This window comes from Ranitomeya imitator, chromosome 7, assembly GCF_032444005.1.
Source record: "Ranitomeya imitator isolate aRanImi1 chromosome 7, aRanImi1.pri, whole genome shotgun sequence".
NCBI lineage: Eukaryota > Metazoa > Chordata > Amphibia > Anura > Dendrobatidae > Ranitomeya > Ranitomeya imitator.
In genome coordinates, this window is record NC_091288.1 from 180320776 (window position 1) to 180339609 (window position 18834).

The following is an 18834-nucleotide window of genomic DNA, read 5'->3' on the forward strand; positions in this document are numbered from 1 at the left end:
GTAAATTCGCGGTAAAAACGCATGCGGATTTCTGGCAGAAATGTCCGGTTTTTGTCAGGAAAATTTCTGCAAGAAATCCTGACATGTGCACATACCCTTAAGGCCAACTTTCTGTAAATATGAGTGCAGCCATTTTTGTACTATAGCGAGTACCTCTCTAGACAAACCAAGTGTGATTTGCAAATTAAAAATAATTAGGAATTTACACTGACATTTCCTTTAGTTACTTTATCTTTTTCTATGCCTGGAGAACTCATTGAACTACAACAATACAGAGTACTACGCTGTTGTGGACCTCCTGGAAAATGTTATGTAGCTTACCTAAAGGTACTGTCACACTCAGCGACGCTGCAGCGATATAGACAACGAGCCGATCGCTGGAGCGTCGCTGTTTAGGTCGCTGTAGAGACGTCAAACACAGCAACTCCAGAACGATGCAGGAGCGATCCAGTGACGTAACGACGACTCACTTATCGTTCTCGCTGGTTGTTAGCTCCATGTAAAAACATTGCTGGCATCGTTGCTTTTGCTGTCAAACACGACGATACACGCCGACCTGACGACAAAATAAAGTTCTGGACTTCTAGCTCCGACCAGCGATATCACAGTGGGATCCAGATCGCTGCTGCGTGTCAAACACAATGAGATCGCTATCCAGGACGCTGCAACGTCACAGATCGTTGTCGTTCTCGTTGTAAAGTTGCTGAGTGTGAAGGTACCTTAAGGCTGTGTGCACACATTGCAAATTTGGTGTGTTTGTTCCTTGTAGATTCTCTAGATAAACCTGAAGCAATCCTGAGGTCAGCAAACTGAATGAAAAACCTGAAGTGTCATGCACACATTAAGTATTTTTGACTTGACGATTTGGTGCAGAAAATAATCTGCAGAATGTCAATTCTCTGTGTGTTTTTGCCCTGCGTTTTTCACTATTGACTTAACTAAAATTAGGCAAAAACGCGCGTTTTTTTCAGCTGCGTTCTTTCCTGCCAAGAGAAGCAGAAATTTTACTCAACGAGTGCACATATTCTAAAAGTCTACATCTTCACACTCCTACCCCATTAGTTCAATAGTATAACATGAATTAGTCCTGCAAACACTGAACAGGGGCTACATAAATAGGACTGAACACTGTGTTACTGATGAGACCCACTTTATAATCAGAGGAGGAAAGCTGACTTCTTACATTTCTGGTTATGCACCCCTGTAAGTATGGTAATGGTGCCACCCTCCTGACAATCTCTAGGTCTCTTATCTTACCAGTGGCACCAGGTGCGCACAGATGGATACTCACGGCATTGCTATTCTCTTGTGAATAGGTCGTGGCCAAGTAGACTGCATAGAAGCAGCCACACAACACTGCAATGACGATAATGTTCAGGAAAATTCTCAAGGAGTAGATTTTAATCGTTTCTCTCTGCGTTCGCTTCTGCTTTCTGTGCCGCAATCTTTCTTCTGCTAAATCAGTCTGCAAGGAAAAACAATGAACTGATAAATATCTAGGAGTTAATAAAGTGAAGTGTGCCAATACCGGCGGCTGACTACCATGGTAAACATTTCCTTGGAAGGATCTGTCACTTATTTAGTCTAAAGGTACCGTCACACTGAACGATATCGCTAGCGATCCGTGACGTTGCAGCATCCTGGATAGCGATATCGTTGTGTTTGACACGCAGCAGCGATCATGATCCTGCTGTGCCATCGTTGGTCGGAGCAGAAAGTCCAGAACTTTATTTCGTCGCTGGATCTCCCGCAGACATCGCTGAATCGGCGTGTGTGACGCCGATTCAGCGATGTCTTCACTGGTAACCAGGGTAAACATCAGGTTACTAAGCCGCGCTTAGTAACCCAATGTTTACCCTGGTTACCATTGTAAATGTAAAAAAACAAACAAACACTACATACTTACATTCCGGTGTCTGTCCCCTCGCTGTCAGCTTCCCGCACTGACTGTGAGCGCCGGCCGGCCGTAAAGCACAGCTGTGACGTCACCGCTCTGCTTTACGGCCGGCCGGCGCTGACACAGTGCAGGGAAGCTGACGCTGGGGGACAGACACCGGAATGTAAGTATGTACTGTTTGTTTTTTTTACATTTACAATGGTAACCAGGGTAAACATCGGTAACCAGGTACCGGTACATTTACAATGGTAACCAGGGTGGTTGCTGGAGAGCGTCTGTGTGACAGCTCTCCAGCAACCACACAACGACGAAACAGCGACGCTGCAGCGATCGGCATCGTTGTCTATATCGCTGCAGCGTCGCTTAATGTGACGGTACCTTTAGAAAACAAAATAAATTTGCTTAACTAGAAGTGATTAAAAGTCCACAACAAAAAACATAATGGGATTGCCCATACTACCAGCAGCTGACATCTCTCACGCCAGGTCTCTTTAGATGATATGTGTGGCATTGCAAAACATCTTACTGAGCTCATCGCAGCCACAGAACTTTACATCAGGTGCACCCGTAGCTCAGGCACCAGTAGGACACGTGTATATGACTGGAATAAGGCTGTATTCTCATGGCCATAAAAGCCTGAAAACGCTTTCAACCATGTCTCTTAGAAGAGTTGAGCAAAAAGTGGACATACCAGGACCCTGTGACCCTCCTCCTACCTGCCCAGAGCCTTTTCTGATTAGTAGTCCCTGACTTAACCCTGATAGTTGCAGCTACCTGGCAATGTACAGTACTAAAAGTAACAAAAAAATTCAGCTCACCCTTGATGGAAACCAGGCAAGTTTCTGTTGTGGGGAAGCCAAGAGTCTCGTTTCTGCCAGACGTTGCTACTGCTTGTGAAGGAGGCAAGTCCAGCTTCTATCCATAAAATCAAATCCTTTATTTCATGATTAAAATAGAGATATGGCAACACTAAAATATCATCAAAGTATAAGAATGCAGCAGTCCTTCGAAAGGTGACTGGTTTCACCTCCTTGCACCCCTTATCCCCAATCATGCCCATGCCTAGGAATATTTTAGTGTTGCCATATCTATTTTAATCATGACATAAAGGATTCGATTTTATGGATTGAAGCTGGACTCGCTTCCTTCACAAACAGCACTTTGAACCACTTGCCTAAGGTGCAGTTTTATACCAAAATGTTAATGTTTTTACTACATTTGCACGATCACTTTTTTTTCCTTTTTAGCGGGATGAGTTAGTGCCGTTTTGATCTACATACGACTGATTGCTTTGCCTTCAGGTGCTATGAACAAGCAACAGCAATTTTGGCATTATTTTTTTTAGCACTCGTTGTAGGAAAGAATGTGATCCCTTTATCGGGTTGTTAAAGATGCCATTTATCTGGGTTTTTTTAAATCTATTTTTAAAGTACCACTCCCGTGGTTTTTTTTTACCTTTGTCAGTAAAATGGCAGCTATGAAGTGTCATTCTTAGGCCCTCGGCTACCATAAAAATGCATTGGCACCCCACAATCGCATCACTGGGGGCTATGAGATGGCAGAGCGTGCTCGCTCCTTTGGCCTAGCCACTTACATGCAGTAGTCACTATCTCATAAGGGGTTAAACGTCAGGGATCACCAGTATTTGCAGTCCTGGTAATTGCAGAGGGGTGTCAGCTGTATGTTACCGGACAAAGGTGAGGATGAAGACTTTCCATTGTGTGTTAAGGCAGAATAAGAAAAGGATTCATGACATGGCAAACAAAGAGACTCCATGGCTACGTGTCACTCGCCTGTAACTCGTGCAGCAGAGTGCTGTGCTTCAGACGAGCATAGTACGGGTCTTTAATACAGAAATCCCAGCCGGCAAATATTTTATTGCAGAAGCTCTGAAATCTGTCTTCATTGTGTACAAGGCTGCGTTTAAAACCTTCCACCGCCCTGGGGAGAACGTGCAAAAACAAAACGTCAAGTTCTTAGTCGTCAATAGCCGCTAATCCTTCTTAAGAAGGCTCTTTCTGGGAAAGCACAGTGCTAGATTTATCATTTGTCCCTACCTGGCATTATTAAAATTGTATGGCCAAGGCTCAGCAACCAACATCCAATATGGACTAAAATAAGTACGGAGGTGCCGTCATAATGATCGGTCACCAGGTGATCACGGGTGTTTAATCGTCAACCTCCTCCTACATCTTCGGTATAACACAGCTTATGAGTTTTCTTGACTTTTTTTTTTTTTTTTTTTTTAAAACATGATTTTTTAAAACCATTTCTCACACGTGTATACTTAAAATTTAGTATCAGCCTGTAGTTTTTCCAACACTCCTGACCACGTGGATTTCTTTGACTAACCAACATCAGAACATATGAAACCAAAATGATCATGATTGGTATTTTTGCCATTTCACTGCAAATGTAATTTTAATAAGTACTAATTAGATATGAGTGGATCAATTTACGGGCCTCTGGTCTATCCGCAGGTCACACAGATGACGTTGCCCCAGCCCTGCTGCATTGGGGTTGCCGAAAGGTAGATTCTCGGGTCTCCCGTCTATCAGCCGACGTTAGACCGGAGTCTCGCAAAACAATATGCTCATCTCTGGTATTAATGGAATTAAACTTACATACAAAATGTCATAGAAAACGACAACGTTACCTTTTCACAATCCAGAAGATGCTTAATAACAGGTAGATGATAGTGACCAGTACATAGGCTAGTGGCAGCCGGTACTTGAAATTGTAAACGGTGACGGAGTCTATGGTGTAAAATCCATAGAATAAATAAGTAACTTCAAGAAAACCCTGAAAGAGAAGCCCATTTTCAGAATGATCTCAACACTAATATCTAAAGGTTCATTCTAGAGAGGTTGAGTTATCCTTAGAGTAGGCCATCAGTATCGGTTTGGTGGACGTCCAACACCCCGCAGTCCCACCGATCAGCTTTTTTGCAGTGGCCAGATGTATACAGTTCAGTAAGGAACACCAGAGCTCAATTCATACTGTGTAGTTGTCGCTCCCAGTTACTGCAGATCAACAACTAATATTTTAGGAGCTGATCATCTTACTCAGCAGCGACCACTGAACTGTGTGATGGAAAGGCGATGTTCTGATCCACACATTATTTACATCTGGCCTCGGCCGTCACTGCACGGAGCGGACTGACGGGTGTGTTGGGTGTCCGACCCTCACCGATCTGATATTGATGACCTAGCCATTAACATTAAAGTGCTGGAAAACACCTATTAAAAGGGTTATACCCATATTTGTATTTCATAGTAGAGATGAGAATAATTGCTTTTAAGTCACGATCCCCAAATGTGGGCTTACAAGAACATCCGAGTGAAGCTGGGCTGTGGGTTTTATTTAACTCCCCTAGAAATGAATGGGAGTTATGCACTCCGCATACTACAATGAGCTGTGCCGTTTCCACAACTCAGGAGTTATGTATAGCTCATTTTGCTAAGAAGTTCCCTCATTTCCCACTTATTTGTAAGAGCCTTACAAAAACAACATAAAGTAGATGCACTTCCCGCTGGGACATGGACGCAGTGATTTCTGCCTCGGCCATGAATGCAAACTGTCTCTTTAGAGAGGAAAAGGACGTTAACTGTAGAGCTACCTATAGGAAGTAGCAACCCAATAAGTACATTTTTAACGAGCCTTGCAATATGACTTAAGATTAAAAGCACAAACCAGATTCTCAATTTGAAGGACATAACATCTCGTTTTGGGCTATAGCCCCTCGTCAGTGCAAAGTATGAGAACTGATTTGGCTAGGTGAGAGGTGAAGACTGGGATCTAAGGGGTAACCCTTCTCCTTCTGGAGAGTGACATGCCAGTATGCGGAGACTTGCATAAAAAGTCCATATTAACTTACAGGATTGCTACTTCCAATAGGTAGCACTAGAACGCAAATCCTCTTCCTCTCTGAAGAAGCGTTTAAGTCTCCTTGTACTGGCATGATTGACCCGGCATGTCACTCTCCACATGGAGAAACCTTACCCCTTAGATCCCTGTCTCAGCCATGACATTCAGTCCACACACACTTCCAGTTGGCACTCTTAAGACAGTGATGCTCACGTCAAGGGATTGGACCCACTTGCATATAGTTATACAAAGACCGGCGGCACTCATGTACGATGACATTGTTTTCCAAGATTTACTCCATTACATCAGATCATAAACGACGCGTTTCAGCTGCTCTATAATCTTTCTATAACTATAGCCATGAAATTCAGAGATGGGAATAATCCTTTACACTGTCATCTATAAAGACTCACTTATTGTGGCATTGTCGCTTTACACCTTTTTTAAGAACTAGATCAAAATGGTAGGGGGATCATTCATGTAAAATGATGCACTGACCGAACTGAAGACCAGCTTCTTTCAGAAGTGTTTTGGCCCAAAAGATTTAACATTAGTCTATAGGATAAGTGATAGATATTAAGTCTATGCAGATATAACCACTCCGACCCTAACGATCCCCCCCAGCTATTCAAATACTAAAAGAAGTCTGAAGGACTGACGTCTATAGTTATAGGACTGCTGGAAACAACCAAGTGCTGAGAAGTACTGATACATCAGGGCTTTCCATGGAGTGGCATGGAGCAGGATGCCAGGCTATAACTCATGGGGGCAAACACACCTGACATTAGAACCTTCCTTTCAGATTTAGCGGTATCAGGTTCATCGTGTCAGAAAGTGGTCTCCCCAAGAATAAGGTTTATCCCTAGAAAAGGTTACCCATGCCTAAACCCCACTGATCTCTATGACAGGGGTCCCGAGCTCCTGCATCTCCGCACTGAATGGCATGGTTCGGCATGTGCACTGCAGCACCTTTTATGATCTATAGGACTGATGGAGAACACCATCCCTATAGTCTCCTTACACGTGAAATGATGACAGCAGGAATGTGCTGCTCCAATCCAATCCCAAGCTATAGAACTGGGGCTCGAGACCCTCATTTTCGTGATCAGTGGGGGTCTCAGCCACGAGACGTTTATTAACCGATCAATATCATTGCTGGAGAACCCCTGTACGTAGCAGCTACTGGAAAGCAGCTAAGCTTCTTGTACTACAATTTCATGGACATCCCCATTTCTTATTCAATCAGAAGGAAATAAAGAGAAAGGAGGTCTTCCAATAACCAAGGCCGGACACGTACCGTCCCAGACAGCAGATCCACGATATTAGTGTAGAAATATTTTAGTACTCGGCTAGGTGGGGAGTAGTTTGAACATTCAGTCTCTGAAAACAGGAAAATAAGTATTAGGCAAAATTCCATATCCGTATAAAGCGCAATTGGGTCAATCTTTGCAATTGAGGGTCTATCTCTTTAGTTCAGTGTCCAAAAGATCTTGGTCAGGTATGCAAGGAACGCCGAATATTCAGGATGAGGACTATGTACCTAGCAGTGATGAGCGAGTATACTCGTTACTCGAGTTTTCCGAGCATGCTCGGGTGTTCTCCGAATATTTTGGGCCTGCTATATTATGTTTGAGTCCCCACAGCTGCATGATTTAAAGGGACACTGTCACCTGAATTTGGAGGGAACAATCTTCAGCCATGGAGGCGGGGTTTTGGGGTTTTTGATTCACCCTTTCCTTATCCGCTGGCTGCAATATTGGATTGAAGTTCATTCTCTGTCCTCCATAATACACGCCTGCGCAAGGCAAGATTACCTTGTGCAGGCATGTACAACGGAGGACAGAATATGAACTTCAATCCAATATTGCAGCCAGCATGCAGCCAGCGGGTAAGGAAAGGGTAAATCAAAAACCCAAAAACCCCGCCTCCATGGCTGAAGATTGTTCCCTCCAAATTCAGGTGACAGTGTCCCTTTAAGGCTGCTAGACAGCCTGAATACATGTGGGGATTCCCTAACAATCCCCATGTGTTCAGGTTGTCTAGCAGCCGCAAATCATGCAGCTGCGGAGACACAAAAATCTACGAGCTTGCCCAAGATATTCGGAGAACACCCGAGTATGCTCGGAAAACTCGAGTAACGAGTACACTCGCTCATCACTAGTACCTAGGAGCCTGCAGCATGGTATTAGAAAATATTCCATTTACTTACATTGGGAACGACTCGTCAAAGCTCTCACACCAGAATTCTGGTGTAAAAGCTTTTGAAAAGTCTCAACATTTTGGCGCGTTTCCAAGGTGTGCTCAAATTATGCGACTTTTGACATTTCCACACCAGCGGGATGCCACAGCTTGTTTAATTCATGGCAGGTTGTGGCTTTTCCTACTCCAGAAAACCTCACTCCAATCCCCAACTGGAGTAAGATTTGTGGCGAGGAGCACGGATGAGAACACCACTAGTCAGACGCTCCTAACTTAAGGCGTGAATCGGGAGCATCTGACTCCAGTACGTCCACTTATCAAGATCAGCGTGAACGACGCCGGTCTTGATGAATCGAACCTAATGTGACTAAACTTTGGATTATATTGAGTCAAAATACTCTGGTTCAGATTTGTTCTCCTGATAGAACTTCTTGAGCGCACTGTTCCCCTGCCTTCTGGCTCCCTGCTTGCCGGGGAGCGACGTGCTCCTGAATCATTGACAGTTTGCACCACCACGATTGTCACGTCACTGGTCTGCATTGTGCCTTTTCCCACGCTGCACGTAGGAGGCAGGGGAACTGAAGCCGGCCAGATCCAGTGATCAGCAAGCTCCAGAGCAAAGAGCTTGTAAGCGCTTTATTCCTTACATAGGAGCAAGGCCACCTTTGTCTGCAACGGTGGCTGGTGACCGAGGAATTGAGCAATACACAAAATTAAAAATCCCTCAGCTTGAGGACGGAGAGGATTTTTAATAAGTAGTAAATTATAAAGTCGCTTGTTTTTACAATTTATAATAATGAAGAGAACCCTTTTAAATATAGAAAAAAGAAAACATGTTTCTTACCAGCACTGGATGACACTATTTGGGTGCTGTTGAAAACTTCCATTTTAGAAATGACAAGTGGCAGGGTTATAAAACAGAACATCAAAAGGAAAATGACAAAATTCAGCAGCACCACAAATCTCAGAAACGAGAAGTAAGACCCAATGCCAGTACCAAATTTACCTAAAAATAAGGATAAAGGATGGTTAGAAGGAATAACATTCCCTCACATAGATCTTATCAACCTAGATTAGCGCATGTGAGCACGGTACAGATATGATATCTTTTATATGGTTACATTTAAATGACTATCCGAAATCTAAAACTTATCACAAAGCTGAGGAGGGGATAGCGGTCATAATCCAAACACCTTGTCATTATTCTATACAGATTATTTCTGCTGCATGTGAATGGGAATTACACACCTTATACACTTACACTGGATGCCGAATATCGGCCAATTTGATGTGAATTCGGCAAAAAATCCAGACCGAAATCCACATCAATTCCTGACGGTGATGAATAAGTATTTTACATAGTTATTCTAAGTAAAATAAGTGAAATTGGGGGTGAGGGGAAGGAAATAAGACAGCTGGGACCCCACTGATTGATAGAACAGGGGTCTCATGTTTGCACATATGTATGGGCTCAGGTATACAAGTCAATGATTCTTAAGCCGCTGGAGAGTGATGTCACAGAATGCACCATTCCTACGGTCAATTTAAAGCAAACCCCTTTATTTTCTAATCCTGTACTACCCCTTTAACGCAGTGCTGTCAGCCGAGGACCATGCCAGGACCTTGGCAAAGGAAGAGACGCTGGGCACACGCGATACAAAGCTTTACGGTTCTAGTCTTGCATTTCACCCGCTCGCTCTCCGCTTTCCCAGCTATTAGCCGTCCCTGACTCAGGGGTGGGAGGTAGTCATACAACAACAGTCGCACTCAAAGAAAGGTTTTCGGAGATTTGGTTTTTGGTCTCAAAAATTGTGGTTTTCTTTATTACAAACACCAAAATAAAGGTAGCACCGCAGTGTTTCAAGGTAGGTAACGTTTCGACCCACAGGGTCTTTCTCAAACCTTACTTAGAATTGTCGAGCGGAGCGAAGGGCATAGGTCCCTGGATGGGTGTAGGAGTCCCGTTCGGGGCTGTAGCTGTGAGGATACTGGTGTCTGCGGTGGTGGTGCGTGCCCTTCGCTCCGCTCGACAATTCTAAGTAAGGTTTGAGAAAGACCCTGTGGGTCGAAACGTTACCTACCTTGAAACACTGCGGTGCTACCTTTATTTTGGTGTTTGTAATAAAGAAAAACACAATTTTTGAGACCAAAACCAAATCTCCGAAAACCTTTCTTTGAGTGCGACTGTTGTTGTATGACTATAATCTGGAGCATCCCTCAGTGTTCAGTCTGCACCACCCTTAGCGAGAGTGCACGTCTTGTTCTACAACATCAGGGGTGGGAGGATCACCTTGCGGAAGGCATTCTTCACAAATAACCGGTTACTAGAGGGAATAGTCCAAGGTCCGCTCATATCATTGATCCAGTCGCCTCTCACACTTACCCTCAATGTCATGAATGTTGGACCTCCAGAGCCACAGTTGCTTTAGGAAGGATAAAGAATCATAATGGAATTTTTTGCTAAAATTTCTAGTGTTGTCTTTCCAAAGAGTCCAGCCTCTGGTTTGCTGGGAATACATCACTTGCTCATCCCTTTAATAAAAATAAAAAATAAAAACACAAATAAAGAGAAATTTTCTTAAGATAGTAATTGCTATTTTCCTATAAAACAAGCTACAAAATCGTATCAATGTCACCGCCGGACTTGAAAGCGGAAAACGTCATCTAGCCCAATCTTTAAAAAAAGAGCGGGTCCCATGTTGGAACATCACTAGGATCTGATCAGTACACCGCAGCGCTCCCGTTCACCCGCTCCATGGAAGTGAATGAGACTGTTGTAGCCCCCAGCACAGTAGGTGGAGGGGGGCGCAGAGGTGCAAGGAAGATTTGCCAAGAGACCACAGCACTGTACTGGGATTGTGGCACCTTCATTCTGGAGATCCTGCCAGTCCTAAGATAGGCTAATGGTGGGAAAACCAGAAAGCCCCTTAACTCCTTCATCACCAGGCAATTTTTCACTTTGTACTTTTGTTTTTTTTCTCTCCATTCTTCCCAAAGCCATAACTTCTTTTTTAACTTTCCTTTCGACGTGGCCGTATGAGGCCTTGTATTTTATTTTTTTTGAGGTACGGGTTGTGCCTACAGGAGTCTTCTGGACGATACCAAAATTAGCTAATTATTATAGCTATTTTTTTAAAAGGGATATGTGTACATGTTGCGTTTCTTTATGCACATTTTCATCTGCAGTTTACAGCACCAGTAAAGTATATGAGATTTCAGAAATCTCATGCATACAGCTCGTTTCGTTTTTTTGTCCTCTGTATTTTTGTGCAATACCTTAGCTTTTGGGACCTGATGAAGTAGAATCTGATTTTTTTATGCACAAAACGTTATCAGCATGCACAAGAAACTAATGTACATTGACAAAAAAAAGCAGCAAAATCTACGCAAAACCTGCATTTTTGAAGCTTTTTAAGTTTTTTGAAGTTTCTTACTGCCAAGAGAGCAGAGCTTGGTTGCGGGAAAAAAACGCATCAAAAATGCAAATTGTGAACACAGCCTAAGGATGCTTTGGTTCGCGTTGCCATATTCTGAGAATTATTTCGTTGATGGAGCCATGAGACAGCTCAATTTTTTGAGTGGAGAGCTTCCATTTTTATTGGTACCACATACCGGCAGTAAGTATATTGGTACCAGAATAAGCCCTAGTCTGGTTTTCTTGGATTTTTGGAATATGCTTGTAATATAAACCCTACTCCAAAAATAAGCCCTAGTTACAGTCAGGGCCAAAGTCGTAACTGGGCAATTTCTCAGGGCGTGCGACAAACATTCATTCAAATCTAATCATGTTATTTTTTTTGCTCAAGAATAAATGTATCTTGTTGCTCATGTGAAAAAAAAAAAATGAGACATCCCCTGTAAATAAGACCTAACCCATCTTTCAGAACAAAAAATAATGTAAGACCGTTTCCTATTTTTTGGGGAAACATTCCATAACTCCATCTATCGATATACTGTATACACACACACACATACATAGAAAAGATCTGCAAACTTTGCTGCAGCCATTGTTCTCCTCTGTGTCACAAAGAAACACTGTAGTACACAGAGCTTTCATTTCTGGCTCGGTTACAAGTCAGAAAACAATGGAATACAAGGTCATTTTGGAATAATAGACGTCTGTTCTAATGAGAATGAACCGTTTACGTATCATGTGGCATAGGATCTACTCGCACTAAAAGCCATCGCTTATTAATTCACATTGTGGCAACAATCACTATAGAATCTAAATTGGAAGGATCTGCCAGGATCAATGTGAAGTTCATGGCCGCTGGAATCCCACCCATAAGTGAGTACCTGCATAATGAAATTACTGTATTCACCTATGCAGCAACACAGGGTAGCGGTAGTGATATCAACTGCAGACCTCCACAGCGCCATCAACTGTATAGTGGCCGCGGATGGGTACTGCAGATCCAACCCTATTGGAATGACGGATCCCGCTGCAGCCACTATACAATTGATTGCTCTGTAATTGGTCACCACAACCATTGGGAGTATATTCGTTTTGTTTTTCCCCAATTCTTCAGAAGAGCCATAGTAAATTTATTTTTCCATTGATAAACACCTATGAGGGCTCATTTTTTGAGGAACAAGTTGTACTTTTAAATGACACCATTCATTTGACAATATACAGTGGGGAAAGAAATAATTTTTTCAGCCACGAATTGTGCAAGTTCTCCCACTTACAAAGATGAGAGAGGTCTGTAATTGACATCATAGGTAGACCACAACTATGAGAGTCAAAATGAGAAAACAAATCCAGAAAATCACCTTGTCTGATTTGGCAAGATTTATTTTGCATATTATGGTGGAAAATAAGTAGTTGGTCACCTGGAAACATACACGATTTCTGTCTGTCACAGACCTGTAACTTCTTAAGAGTCTCCTCTTTCCTCCACTCATTACCTGTAGTAATGGCACCTGTTTGAACTTGTTATCAGTATAAAAAGACACCTGTGCACACCCTCAAACAGTCTGACTCCAAACTCCACTATGGTGAAGACCAAAGAGCTGTCGAAGGACACCAGAAACAAAATTGTAGCCCTGCACCAGGCTGGGAAGACTGAATCTGCAATAGCCAACCAGCTTGGAGTGAAGAAATCAACTGTGGGAGCAATAATTAGAAAATGGAAGACATACAAGACCACTGATAATCTCCCTCAATCTGGGGTTCCACGCAAGATCTCACCCTGTGGGTCAAAATGATCACAAGAACGGTGAGCAGAAATCCCAGAACCACACGGGGGACCAACTGAATGACCTGCATAGAGTTGGGACGATCGTAACAAAGGCTACCATCAATAACACACTACGCCGCCGGGGACTCAGATCCTGCAGTGCCAGATGTGTCCCACTGCTTAAGCCAGTACATGTCCGGGCCTGTCTGAAGTTTGCTAGAGAGCATTCGGATTATCCAGAAGAGTATTGTGAGAATGTCATATGGACTGATGAAACCAAAGTAGAACTGTTTGGTAGAAACAAAACTCGTTGTGTTTAGAGGAGACAGAATGCTGAGTTGCATCCAAAGAACACCATACCTACTGTGAAGCATGGGGGTGGCAACATCATGCTTTGGTGCTGTTTCTCTGCAAAGGGACCAGAACGACTAATCCGTGTACATAAAAGAATGAATGGGGCCATATGTGGTGAGATTTTGAGTGCAAACCTCCTTCTATCAGCAAGGGCATTGAAGATGAAACGTGGATGGGTCTTCCAGCATGATAATGATCGCAAGCACACCGCCAGGGCAACGAAGGAGTGGCTTTGTAAGACAAATATGAAGGTCCCTGAATGGCCTACCCAGTCTCCAGATCTCAACCCCATAGAAAACCTTTGGAGGGAGTTGCCCAGCGACAGGCCCAAAACATCACTACTCTAGAGGAGATCTGCATGGAGGAATGGGCCAACATACCACCAACAGCGTGTGCCAACCTTTTGAAGACTTACAGAGAACGTCTGACCTCTGTCATTGCCAACAAAGGATATATAACAAAATATTGAGATGAACTTTTGTTAATGACCAAATACTTATATTCCACCATAATTTGCTAAATAAATCTTGCCAAATCAGACAAGGTGGTTTTCTGGATTTGTTTTCTCATTTTGACTATCTTAGTTGTGGTCTACCCATGAAGTCAATTACAGGCCTCTCTCATCTTTTTAAAGTGGGAGAAATTGAACAATTGGTGGCTGACTAAATATTCTTTTTCCCTACTGTAAAGTACTGAGAAACGTAAAAAAAAAAAAAACAGATTTTGGGGAGGCTTCATTTTTTTTCAACTATGTAAAATTGACCTTATATTTAACAGAAACATGAAATATACTAAACTTAACCGATATACACTTTTCATTTTATAAATGCAGCCAAAATTTTAATCCTGAGATATTGCAAAGGCAACAGAACACCGTATATTAGGGAACGGCTTAATGAAATATGTGCAATTGGTGTAATGTGAAAAAAAAGTTATAAAAAAGGGGAAACTATTATATCTTTTTGATATTCGCATGATTCGCCCTTATCCTCAAGACAAAATTTGATAGTAACATGTCATCAAGAACATCACCTTTTTATTTTTGGCAGATGTGACTTCTTTTTTCCTTTTAATTTAGTTACTGTTTTAGTGCTTATACATTTTTGATAAATGTTGAGTAAAATGTTAAATATTACACATATAATTGCCCTTTGTTTCATATAATAAACAATACAAAAAACAAATAAAAATTACCTGACAACATAAGTCTCCATGTCAGTATGATTACAATGATATTACTATACTGGCACCGTTCCCCCCCCCCCCCCCCCATTTAAGTGGCTGAAAAAAATTAATAAATTTTGTACAAAAAAAAAAAAAAAATTAATAAAATTGATTTGGGCTGCCATTTTGCTGAAACCTGCGCTTTTCTGTCTATGTAAGTCGATCAGGGCTTGCATTTTGAGTGCCAAGCTTTAGTTTTTGATGGTACCATCTTGCGGTCCATACGATCTTTTAATCATTTATTACATATTTCTATGGGAGGTAAAGCAACAAAATTCATCAGTTTGGGCTTTTTGATTTTTTTTTCTTCCGTTACAATGCTTACCCTGTGGGCGAAACCATTTTATATGTTGATAGATCAAACTTTTATGAATGTGGCAATGCCAAATATGATTTTTTTCATCGTTTCTTTATTTTTAACTGGAGGAAAAGAACGGTGGTGTTTTTTTTTTTTTTTAATATTGTTAAATATTTGGCGAGTATTTTTTTACTTCCTTATTTGTTAGCCAAAGCCAGGAGTGGGTGATAAATGCAAAATTGGTGACGTGTTTCTATTATACTTTTCCTCTGATTGTTCCTCTCCTGGTTTTGGCTTACAGATACTGATGTAAAATACTGACCAAATACTAAAGGAGTGAACGTGGCCTTAATGACTTTTTAATTTTTTTTTTTACTTTTCCATAGGGAAGCACAATTAATCAACCTCCTGCATATACAGCCATGCCTGTAACCATAAGCGTCAGCAATAATAACCTCAATCTTCTTTTTTCCTGCATGCTGAGGGCAAACTCTCGCGGCGGAGTGCTGAGCTCGGCATCCGTAGCCTCTATATGACTTAGCCCCCGGGCCAGGGAAAGTTTTGGCCGCGAGCTTCTCCTCGATTCCATCGTTCCATAATTGGATGGTTTTCTTCGCACCAGGGTCTGGTAACTTGGTAACTCGTGTAAGAATTGGTTAGGGGTAACCGCGCTTCCTTCCGGGAGAAAGACATCTGAAATACAAAAAGCTTCACGTCATTGCTGAACTCCCAAGTAGTAGTCGTCAGAAAGTAGTAAGATGGACGGAGACTTGCCGCAACTTGTCAGCAGGCCCCAGAGACAGAATTCGATAGTGAGCACTTTACTATGGTTCATTCTTGTTACACGGATACATCACCAGGAGGCATATACCACTACCCAGACGCAGCAGAGATCACATAGCACTCTTCCTGGAAAGATTGGAGGGAGTTCTAGAATCTTTTATATATGAATAATAATAATAAACTGGTGGAAAACCAATACAAGTGTGAACGACTTATAACAATAACAGTGAATCATAAAACAAGTTTCGTGATCTCGAAAAAAAAAAAAAGACATCGGTCCAGTTACAGCTGTGGTAGTAAAGTGATACGCTGGGAAAACGATGACATTTTGTTGCCACTGCTAATTCATCCTGATCCACAATATAACTTTTGTATTAAGTGTTTTCCCATTAGGAAACAATGTATATACACTTTCATTTTAAGACATCTGAATATAACTATGACTTAAAGGGGCGTTTCACTGCTAGGACATTGATGACCGATACCTAGGACAGGTCAGATCGGGGGAGGGTTTGACTCCCAGCAGCCCCATCAATTAGCTGTTCCTATCCCTGGCAGAATGTGAACAGTTCTAGAGCTGACGATTGGCCCCATAGACCCCCATTCAGCTCAACTTTGATGGGGTCTGTGGTCCTAAAATCCACTGAAATAAAGCTGAGAAAAAGACAGACCCCACTAAGGCTACGTTCACATTTGCGTTGTTGTGTGTTGCGTCGGCGACGCAACGCACAACGCATGCAAAAACGCGTTGTTTTGTGACGCATGCGTCCATTTTTGGCCGATTTTGGACGCAAAAAAAATGCATGCGTCACAAAACGCAAGACAACGCATGTCTATGCGCTCCCATGTTAAATATAGGGGCGCATGACGCATGCATCGCCGCGGTTGCGCCCGACGCACCGCAATTGTGAACGTAGCCTAACATATTTTCAGGACACCTGTGACATGGAAACTGATTTTCACAAGTCAGTGGCTATTGCTAGGGAATTAAATTTAGTGTAATTTTATTAACTCATTCATTCAATCTTCATTCCTTTACTCGTTATCATACTCCTTCACATGCAGTTTGCAGCCTGACCAAGTGTCAGATTGTTCTTGCATAGGAGTGTCTCTACCAGTAATACAGGCTGGATGTGAGCTGTGTGTGAATCAAGGGAACTGTTGTCTTCACATACGTTCATGTAGAAGAAATAGCTCTTAGGCCAGAGTCACACAAGCGTATAACACAGCCAACTGCTATCTGAGATGTTTAATCGGATAGCACTCGGCCCAGGGTTATTCTATGGGGCAGCTCAGATCTGCGATTATTTTATCGTGCCGATTTGGCATGAGCAAACAATCTAAAAATCCAGTCGCATTCACCCATACAAGTCTATGTGTGCAACATCGGACTGTACTCTGATGTCATCCAAGTGCAGTCAGATTACTGCAGACGCCGGGAATGGAGGAGATGGAGAAGTTACTTTCTCCGTCTCCTCTGCATCTGTGCAGCGATTCTCTCAAGTTAGAAGAGCGGAGCACGGAGCTGGGGCCGAGTGTCATTAGCTTCAGCCTAATGTGATCCGATTCGATATTTCTGTATATTGTACATGTGGTCAGAGGATTAAAGCCCCCTAAAGACAATAACCCCCCCAAAAAAATGTTTTATATTTATTAAAATCACCCTATTATTCCCAGAACATTATTAAAATATAAAAAAAAATGGTATCGCCATGTGCGTAATTATCCAAACTAATGCTAATATTTATACCAGACAATGACACAAAACAAAAATAGATATGGTAGAAACGACAAGAAATTAATTACAAAACGATCAGAAAGTCATATGTTTTAATGATAAAAACTACAGCTGATACCAGAAAATACCGAGCCCAACTCTGTCCTCCAAAAAGTGCAAAGTTACAGCAGGCAAGGAGGAAAAATAAAAAACTACATAACCCCAGACATGGCCCCTTATGGGCACGGACATGGCCCCTTATGGGCACGGACATGGCCCCTTATGGGCACGGACATGGCCCCTTATGGGCACGGACATGGTCCCGTAACGTCCCGGACATGGCCCCGTAACGTCCCGGACATGGCCCCGTAACGTCCCGGACATGGTCCCGTAACGTCCCGGACATGGCCCCGTAACGTCCCGGACATGGCCCATTATGGGCACAGACATGGCCCCTTATGGGCAAGGACATGGCCCCGTAAGGTATCGGACATGGCCCCTTATGGGCACAGACATGGCCCCTTATGGGCACAGACATGGCCCCTTATGGGCACAGACATGGCCCCTTATGGGCACAGACATGGCCCCTTATGGGCACAGACATGGCCCCTTATGGGCACAGACATGGCCCCGTAACGTCCCGGACATGGCCCCGTAACGTCCCGGACATGGCCCCGTAACGTCCCGGACATGGCCCCGTAACGTCCCGGACATGGCCCCGTAACGTCCCGGACATGGCCCATTATGGGCACAGACATGGCCCATTATGGGCACAGACATGGCCCCGTAAGGTCCCGGACATGGCCCCTTATGGGCACAGACATGATAGCCTCTTATGGTCCTGGACATGACCTCGTATGGTCCCAACATGGCCCCGTATGGGCACAGACATGGTCCCGGACAGGGCCCCGTAAGGTCACAGACATGGCCCCGTATGGACACTGACGACCCCGTATGCAGGGGCAGAAATATCATTGGTGCAACCTGTGCAGCCGCACAGGGGCCCAAGAGGTAAGGGAGCCCATTTCTATCTCCAAAGAAGGTGCAATTTTGCATTTTTAGGAGCTCTTGGGCTGCAAAGAGCCCCTATATTGTTCTTGCACAGGGGCCCTCTTCTTCGTGTGTCCGCCAGTGCCCGTATGGACACTGTACATGGCCACGTGTGGTCCCGGACACGGCCCCGTATGGACACTGACATGGCCCCGTACATGGCCCCGTATGGTCCCGGACATGGCCCCGTAACGTCCCGGACATGGCCCCGTAACGTCCCGGACATGGCCCCGTAACGTCCCGGACATGGCCCCGTAACGTCCCG

General features: G+C 43.4%; 1 protein-coding gene across 1 annotated transcript in view; it reads right to left on the minus strand.

Annotated features, from left to right (window-relative positions):
- The window catches only part of TMC7 (transmembrane channel like 7), a 35286-nt gene that overhangs the window by 13440 nt on the left and 3012 nt on the right, over positions 1–18834 (minus strand). Inside the window, exons 2-8 of the mRNA XM_069734132.1 lie at positions 15475–15712; positions 10347–10495; positions 8808–8969; positions 7062–7144; positions 4554–4699; positions 3691–3838; positions 1292–1465 (exon numbers count right to left, since the gene is read on the minus strand). Coding sequence (XP_069590233.1) covers positions 1292–1465; positions 3691–3838; positions 4554–4699; positions 7062–7144; positions 8808–8969; positions 10347–10495; positions 15475–15712 — 1100 coding nt within the window. The remainder of the gene's footprint in view (positions 1–1291; positions 1466–3690; positions 3839–4553; positions 4700–7061; positions 7145–8807; positions 8970–10346; positions 10496–15474; positions 15713–18834) is intronic.